The sequence below is a fragment of the Athene cunicularia genome, assembly GCF_003259725.1.
Source record: "Athene cunicularia isolate RWA chromosome 12 unlocalized genomic scaffold, athCun1 chr12_part1, whole genome shotgun sequence".
In the NCBI taxonomy this organism is placed as follows: domain Eukaryota; kingdom Metazoa; phylum Chordata; class Aves; order Strigiformes; family Strigidae; genus Athene; species Athene cunicularia.
The window spans coordinates 18212892-18221848 of record NW_020799116.1 but is presented as its reverse complement, the minus strand read 5'-3'; the positions used below and the strand labels follow the sequence as shown (position 1 = coordinate 18221848).

The 8957-nt window shown below is 41.0% G+C and overlaps 1 protein-coding gene across 4 annotated transcripts in view; it reads left to right on the top strand.

The window, feature by feature from the left end:
• Positions 1-2839: 2839 nt before the first annotated feature.
• The window catches only part of PFKFB4 (6-phosphofructo-2-kinase/fructose-2,6-biphosphatase 4), a 46883-nt gene continuing 40765 nt past the window's right edge, over positions 2840-8957 (top strand). For 3 of the 4 annotated variants that reach the window (XR_003399270.1, XM_026857241.1, XM_026857242.1), the window contains exon 1: positions 2840-2937. Coding sequence is in view for 2 of the 4 variants with exons in the window: in XM_026857241.1 (XP_026713042.1) it covers positions 2841-2937 (97 nt within the window). In the remaining 2 variants the exon portion in view is untranslated. Of the gene's footprint in view, positions 2938-8919; positions 8952-8957 lie in introns of those variants that run through there. The other variant, XM_026857243.1, reaches the window with a different exon arrangement.

Genomic DNA, 8957 nt, shown 5'->3' with positions numbered 1-8957 from the left:
TGCGTAAAATGTGTAATCTTACCTGTGCTGTGGTAACATTTCGCTATGAGCATGCTGAGGCCCTGGCACAGGTTGCCCAGAGCAGCTGTGGCTGCCCCCTCCCTGGAAGGGTTCAGGGACAGGTTGGACGGGGCTTTGGGCAACCTGGGCTGGTGGAAGGTGTCCCTGCCCAGGGCAGGGCGGGGGGACTGGATGAGCTTTAAGATCCCTTCCAACCCAAACCTTTCTATGATTCTGTGGTGTGACGATAAGTGCCTTTATGGTTTTGTTTTGATAATGTCAGATGACTTAATATCTCATTTGAGAAGCTGGTGAATGGGGGGCTCTTCTGGATGTTGGTGTCTGCGAAATTTAAGGACCTGAAGCAATGTGGTGGAATTAATCTTGAAGTCTTTAAGTGTGTAGCTGCCATGGTAGGTCCTGTATGCAAACAATGAGTGTCCTAATTGGAACTGACTTTTATCCATGTGATAGATAAAAGGCATGTTTTGTAATGTTTTATTAAGAAAATGGGACAGATGTGTCATGAGTGCCCTTGTGAAAATAATGTGTGTGTTACAGCTTTAAATTTGTGCATGTTGGTGTAATTTCATCACGACTGGTTACTTAGAGATCTGAAATGACTGTGTGGCTTTAGTTTCCAGGTGATCCAGTACATTACTATCTTCTTTACAGGCCATGCACAAGTACAAAATGGTAGGAGAGGGTAAACCAGATTAGGGTTTAGGTTCTTATTTCCCTTTTTCACTCTAAAGTTGACCACCTAACTTGTTCCCAAATAATGTTTCTCTGAATGTTAATTTTATTCTCTTTCTGCATAGTGTCAAGTCTTTGTCTGTGTCATGGTTTGGAAGCTGGCTTCATGGGTGTTGTGCCTTGGCACTGGGAATTGCTGGGCTGCTGGGAGAGCTGCGTGATCCGGGCTCCCGGACAGCTGTTCTCTTCTAAACTAGAGTTACAACACGCCCTTGCCAGCCACAAATCTGTTGTTGGTTTGGTACGTATTGCTAAAGTGATACCTAAAAGTGACTTAGACATGCTATTTCTGCCTTGCTTGGAAAAGCCACTTGTGTTGTTGCATCTTTTGAAATGGATTCACACATGAATGATTCTTCCATCTGCAGACAGCATCGTGCTTTGTTAGTTGGGTTAATCTGTGCTGAAACTGCAGAGACTCGATTTGATCCTGCATATGTTTTAGGTGCATAAATGGGAAGGTTTCCTTAAGCAGCAAGAAATTCTCATGACTGGATTCCATACAGTTTGCCAGTGGGTAGTTTAAATCAAAGTATGCCAGGGCAAAATATTTGTGGTGATTTATTTATAGTTAAAAGCTTCCATATGACTACACACCCCCCTATTGACATAAACTAATCAAGGAGCACAACAACATGAGTTGTTTCAATGCATCTGAAACTGCTTCTGACAATTATCGCTGCCACAACAATATTTGGATTTAAGGCTGGCTCTTTCTTCCTTTTAAGTTTTCTTTTATGATCATATATCCCTGGAAATCCAATTGATGTTGTCAGTTAATAACAAGCAACATTTGTTGTTCATGGGAACCCTATGGATAGTCTTAAGAATGGAGCTCTGCAATGTTTACTTTCTGCATTAAAGGGGGGAAAAAAAAAAAAAGGTAGAAGCTCTTTGTAGTTTTCCCATTACCAGTGTGAAACTGTTTCCCCAAAACAATGGGGAGAATTCAGGGGTTCATGACCTCTTGCAATTAAAAAATTTCAGATGGCTTGTGAGAGAAAGACTGATGGGGTGAAGGAGGAGGGGAGAAAAGCAGCAAGGCAGCCTTTGCTGTGGAGGAAACAAGCACTCGTTACAGCTAAAGCGATTACTAATTTTTGGTAGGAGAACTAGTTTGGCTAGTTGCCTTTTTTTCTAATTTTTTTTTTTTCTGAAAACAAGTTCTATTTGGGCATTAGAATACAGGAACTTAAAATTCAAGCAGTTCTGGAAGAGATGTCTTCCATGGGTTTATGCTTTGAGATTGCAATTGCTCTTTCTTCCCCAGGCTGGGTAAGCTCCAAGGACTTGGCCTCATCTGGTGTCAGTCTCATGTCTGATGGGACAGGTCAAAGCACTTTGTGCAGTGGGAGCAGGACAGCTCTGCTCTCTTGGTGTATCCAGTTTTCACTGAAGTGCAGGAGACTAATGTTTTTGAGACCTCTGTCCTGTGTTAAGTAAGGTTCAAATCAGTCAGTGACTTCAGATGTCCTTGGGGAAGGGGAGACCCAAGGAGGACACAGACCAACCCGCTGTGGGGTGGCTGGAGCCAGCAAGCCTGGACAGCTGGTGTTTCACTGGGGGTGGCGAGTGTCAGGGTTGGTGTGCTTATTTTCTTTTGATTCTTTTTTTGTTTTCCAACTTTATATGCCATATAGGTTTTGCATTCAATTTATATTTAAATTTTTGAATGTATATTTACCCATTCAAGTCCCAAAGGCTCTCACACATGCTGTATGTGATGGAGTATGGCCTTCTGCACACCTGAATAATTTTTTATAATTTATTTTCTCTAAGGAGACTTGTGCTGAAACCGTTTTTTGGTTTGTTGTTGTTTTTTTGTTTGTGTTTTTTTTTTTTTAATATAAAGACAGTCCAGGGTTGTTTTGTTGTTTTTTTTTTTTTTTAAAATAAATTTAGAAGGTTTCTTTGTTAATATTATGCTGGCAACTGTCACTTGGTAAATGTTTCCCCTTTTATTTGTAGCATATGTGTTGTTTAGCCTATCTGCACTACCTAAATTAGATTATTTTGGCTGTCGTAATTTTATTATCCTTATTAAGCTTCCTCATCTACGTATTGATCCTGTTAGTCTCAGGAAGATGATAAGCCATCTAGCTGTACTTGCAAAATACACAGAAGATGAGAAGTCTGCCCTGGAGGCTATGAGACTAAGATTCACCATCATTTTGGATCTCCATATGTCTGTCCTGTATCTTTTTTTCTCTTCAGTGCTAGGTTTTAGACTACGTGACAGCATTGCAGTTTGCCAAATTAATCTTAATTTTGCTTTTTTATAAATTCTGTAATCAGTAGCTTCTGAGAAGCTTTGCTCTAGTTTGCTTGTATTTTTATTTGGATGGGTAAGTCCCTTTTTCATAAAGTTTAAGAATATTTCCAGAGGCAGCTGGTGTCACATATGCTGTGAATTTTTTTCCTCCTTCTGTCAGTGTCAGTTTTCCAGGCTGGCTTTCCAGAGGGATTTATTTTCTACTTTTAAAAACCTGCTTTTCTGTCTCTGTTGCCTATGGGACATGCATGAAACTAAGTGTAAGTGTAGGTGCATGTAGAAGACTTCAGGTCCAATCCTGACCTGTTAACTCATTTGCTCTTGCTTCTGTTGATGTGGGCTTTTCCTTAGTGACCTACTTATCCTATACAGTAGTGTATGCTGGCATACTGTACTCTGTTGGACCTTTTACTCCCATTCCCCACTCTTTTTCGTTTGTTCTAGCTCTCAGCCAAGTCTAGTCCCTCTTACAACATGAAATTGTAAAACCTCGACCTCAGCTTTTTCTGTTCTGTGCCCATTTTGGGTGCTTCTGTCTGTTTACACATTAGTTATGTCACTGAAATATTTGGAGACCCCTGTTTTGTTCTCTGTGACCTCTTTGCACAGTCAATGCTGCTTCTAAGGTCTTGTTTTTCTTTCTTTCATGATACTCTTCCCCACTCCCCGTTCAGCGCTTCCTCCTCCTCCCGCAGTTTGACCTTGTCTTGCTCTTGTCTCCCCATGCCCTATTTTACACGTTCACATGGTTTCAACTTCTATTATGTGCTGATGACTCACAGATGCACTCTACACCCCTGATGGTTTGTCACCCAGTCCAGCGGCTGTCTTCCTCCTCGCCTTTTTCTCTTGGATTTCTCCATCAGGAGTCATTCAGTATTTCAAGCCCCAAACCGTGGATGGTGCTTCCAAAGTTCTCTTATCTCATGTCTTTTGAAATGCTGCCACCTGATAGGTAGCTTCATCCCAAAGCCTTCATCATTTTGAAAAATTATTTTTACTTCATGCCTTTGGATCACATGCAAATACTATGTACTCTTTATTGTCAATATATTTCTCCTTTTCTAGCTCATCAGACAACTTTCCTAATGCATGTAATAAGGTTTTACAGATGTTTTTCTTTAAAGTGGCTATCCTGAGAAATTCTACTCCTGAAGTCAGTTGATAGCACTTGGTTTTAAAGATAGTGTTAAGTATTTTGGCTCTATTCCGAGAACGCTGCTGCCCTTCTTTTGCTGTATTATATATTTAGCAGCTCAGATCTAGCTGTTATAAACAAGTGGGATTCATGGCACCCTGGCTGAATGAAAGGACATGTTAAAATATCTAATATAAAACTAGCTGTAAGTGAGCATAATTCATAAGCCTTTCAGCCTGGAGAAGGGTTGTCTATTTTATTTAAATTCCTCATGCTTTCCTTATGCTGCTTTTAACTATGTTTTTACTTGTAACAGCAAACCCAATCTTGGAATTAGGGAGGTTTTTCTAACATTCCCGTGTGACTGGAAAGGAATAGAGAGTTTTAAGGAACCCTTTCAGACTGCGTAGCAGACACTGCTTTTATGCAGGTTCTAGAGGCACAAACATCCTAGAGGATGCAAGTATGTTTGTGCTTTCTCTTCTCTTTTGAATATTACAAATTTATCAAGCCTTGGTTTTCCTGGGTTGTATCACAGACTCTGTGTAACTGATGCAGTGGTGGGTAGGCGGACTTGCTGCTGTATCCCACTTTCAAGGAAGAGGAGATTGTATCAGGGTACACCCACCAGCCGTCCAGAGGTTGTGCAAGGCTGTACGTGCTGTTGCTGTAGCAACAACATTGGATACTTCCAGAACAATGTGTAGGAACGACTGTCCCTAATAGACTTACCATCTTGGATACTCTGTATTTTCAGTTACCCTCTAGACCCGTGAATGTAAATGGGCAATTTGTGCAAATGCCATGTATTTTAATGTCCTCTTTCTGTGCTGTTTGGAAGCACACACCCCCTCATGTAAATAGTTTGAAGTCTTTGGTATACAGTAAGCTACAAAGGGTTTTTTAACACTGGGTTGCTCTCAGAAAACATGAATAATGGATGCCATCTTTCCTTCATGTTGCCTCATAACAGGAAGATTTAAAATGTTGCTTAATGTTGTGACGATGGAAACAGTTTTAAGCAATACCTGGAGCACCAATTGAAGATCTGGACTATTTTTCAAGGAAATAATTTCAATGTTCTCTCAGAGGTGAAGATGGGAGGTTGCTGCTTGGGCTGGAGGTATAAAGAATTAGTGATTTATCCTTTAGATTTAAATAATACAGTCAATGCAGACCAGCCTTAAATCTCTGCCTCATGGTAGACTTAACACAGGAAGCTTCTTTGCATGAGACCAATGGCATCTCATTCATTGTTTTTGTCTCCAGATGTTTATTTTCTCTCACATTTTAAATAAGCGATTATTTCTTCTGAAATGTGATAAACATTTAAACTAACATGTTTATATGTTTAGAAATAATAAAAGTACTGTGGCCATGCTTTCACAAATGGTTTACATAAAGGTAATGAAAGAACAGAGTGATGGTGTAGCAAGGTGTATGTTTTTGTTGTTGATAATACTGTGTATGTGAGTCTTGGTGTATTCTCTGGGATTCTCATGCAGTCCACATGTTGGTGAGATGACATTCTGCCGATAACCTGGATCTCCCCAAGTAATCTTAGATTGTCCGATAGGTTTTATATGCATAAAGTACAACATGTGGGTTCTGTAGAAACCTACACAAGACTTTATTGGTACAATTCTTACAATAAAAACCCTTGTATAGCTGGTGTTTGTTTCCTGATCATTAGGTCGTCATGGATTTGAAAACATAACTCTGCTGGAATCAAGCCACACATAAACACTGCTGTAAGGGATACATCATTGTTTTGCATGTACAATGAATAGCTATTCCAATGTTTCAGTAGACAATGAAGGAAATATAATGAATGCAAATCAGTGTGGGAATTAGCCCTCTTTCCAGCCACAGAAGTGTGGTGTGAGGCTCCTGAATGCCTGAACCCGGTCAGCTCTTCCGTGATGTGTTGATGATTGTTAGAATAGATGGGAACTTGTTTTTTCACCTATTTACTTTATGCCAACATCTGTTTGTATGAATTATTTTCCTTATCTGTGCTAAGGAATAGTGTTTTGTTTCAGTTTAAGGAATCTGTCTAGTATCTGTATTTGTCTGTGTGGGATCTTGGATGTTGTTTAAATCTATTTCCCAATTAGCAGCAAAGAGATTTCTTGTTCATAGTAGTAGCTCATTCTCATATAAAGTGTGATTATGTATGTGGTTTTTTTTCCTGACTCTCTTTGGTAGATTGATCTGTAGCCAGGAAGTCTAGTAGTAAAATGAACTCTTAGAAAATAACTTCTAAAGGTGTGTATTGCTGAGGGCAGATTTTTTTGTAGTTGTGAATCCTTAATAGCTTTGCTTGTCTTTGAGGTAGCAGTCTCCTTCAAGACAGCTGGAACTTTTTCCCTTTAGGCAGTGATAGGAGATAGGATATGGAGTGGATGGTGCCAGTAATAAACTTATTTGTTGCTTGGAAGAAATGGAGCTAGGGCCATGTGTCACAAGGCCTGGTCCTCGTGATTTCAGTTGGTTTGGAATCAAGTCCTAAATGGAGAGATGTGTGAAGATGGTATGGGGAACCTGCTGAACTTGTCATGTGGGATGCTTGAAACTTTTGGGGACTTAATGGGCTCTTTGTCATTTTTGTTGGCTTGACTCCTTGGATATTAGACTGTGGGAAAACAAAAAGGGATGGTAGTTTTGATTGAGGAGAACACCATAGGCAGTCTTGAAGAGTTGGGAAGTCTTCATTTAAAAAGTTGATATAACAAAAAGTCCTGAGAAACTGAACTGAGAAGGTATAAATCAATATATGTTATTTTGCTAATATAGCAAAATAATAATCTAATCTCTCTAATAATATAATCTCTCTCCCTTGATTGCTCATTGTGCTTGCTTAGCTCTTCATGGGAAGGAACTTTGTTCTTTGTGGGAAGCTGTGTGAGAAGTTTTTAACTCGTGAGGGATCTCTTCTGTGGGATGACTGTTCCCAAGGCATCGTCTTTGTCATCATCCTGGAGCTCAGGAACAGCTTGGGAGGAAGAGTGCCACCTTTTTGCTTGCTAGTGCGGCTTCATTTATCTCCAGGTTTTCTTGGCAATTGAAGAGCAAAGTTGAGTTAGTACATGCCTTACAAAGGTGACAGCATACCTAGCAGACCAGCACTGTGTTTTAGGTAGCTTGTTAAAGACACCTCTTCCACAGTAAGGAAAAACCTGCCAGGCTTGATCGCTACTTCAGGAATATGGGAATTACCAGGGGCAGGGAGCAGGCTGTCCTCTGCGGAGGTGCTAATGTAGTGAGGGATGTGATCGAATAGACCAAGTCCCATCTGTTCCACAATAGTTCTGGTCATTATAGTGGAAATTCAGTGCAGTTGCAAGTTTGGATGTTGTCATTGCCCATAAGCAGCAATCTTTTTGCCATGTAAGAGCACCATAACAAATGCTTGGTCAAAATAAAAAAAAAAAAACAAAACCCAAAAACCAAAACCAGCACTACGACCTATAAGGTCTGTGGGGCCTCTCATGTTCCACCAGAAATCCAGTTTTGAAATGTTGGAGTGTTGTTCCTTGCGAACAGAAAGGGTGAAGCATAGTTGTGTATTTGGTCACCATCTCTTCTAATTGGCTTGCAGTGTTGTAACAGCCGTGTATATTAGATAGCTGCTGCTGGCTGTCCTCAGGTGATGCTTCCAGCTGCATAGATTTTGGCTAATGAAGGACTGCAACGAGCCTGCTGAAGGTATGCTTGATGTCTTCTTTTTTTTTTTAAAAAAAAAAGGAGAAAATCAAATATAAGTTCAATAGGAATTATCCTGTATGCTTTATACAAATACCAAGATGCAGTCTGTGTGGAATCAGGGAGTGTTGGTTGGATGTTGAAGCTGGATACGTAAGAGATGTGTGTGTGGCTGAAGACTGTGCTGGTGTGTGTCTGTTTCTTGAATAACATTCATACGTTATGAGCTTTTCAAGTTCAGTGTTCCTCGGTGCCTCGATAAACTACTGAAAGCTGGTGCTGTGCTATGGGGCTGAGGTTCTTTAGAGCTGTTGGGAGCTGGGGGGGCATACAGCCCCCTTTGTGTACCTTACCGAGGGGTGAATAAGGACTCTGATCTCTCCTCCTCTCACCATTGCACTGTGTAGAAAATGTAGGTACCTATTTTAGGGTGGGATCATTTAAACAAATTCCTGCTTGTTACATTTAACTAGTACAGTAATCGGCCAGTGACAGTAGAGAACACCTGGATTCAGGTTGTTGCCAGCTCCGTATTACCTGTTGTGTGTGTGTAGAGGCCAGACACTATTGGTTTTCTCAAAGTGGCAAGTAAATAGCTGATAATGCAGGGATAACAGAATTACTTCATGACATTGTGTAAAGATGACTGCTTTAGGGAAACAGAAGTATTAGGTTGATGATGAAATATAATTTGATGGTGTTTAATATCTAGAGAGAAATGGGGATATTTAGTTCTGAGTGTGGGCTTCCCCCTCCCCTCAGTAATCTGTAGTTTTTCATTTGGTTGAGAAAATAACTCAAGCCGAGTGGATAGCCTTTTCTTCCCTGTAGTGTTCCGTAACCTCTGACTCTACCTTGGCTGCCTAAAAGCCGGTATTTTAATCCGCGCCTTCAGTGGAGCTTTGGTGTCTCCCGGCCCGGTGTTTACAGCGTGACCTCACTGCTTGTTTCTGAAACGGAGAAGGGAAGGAATTAGCTTTCCCGGGGCAATACCCTGGGCCCGGTGCTCCCCCCGCCGCGGTGGAGCCGCTCACGGCCTTTTACCGGCGGCGGGCAGTGCCAGGGCGCCCCCTGGCGGCGGTCCCC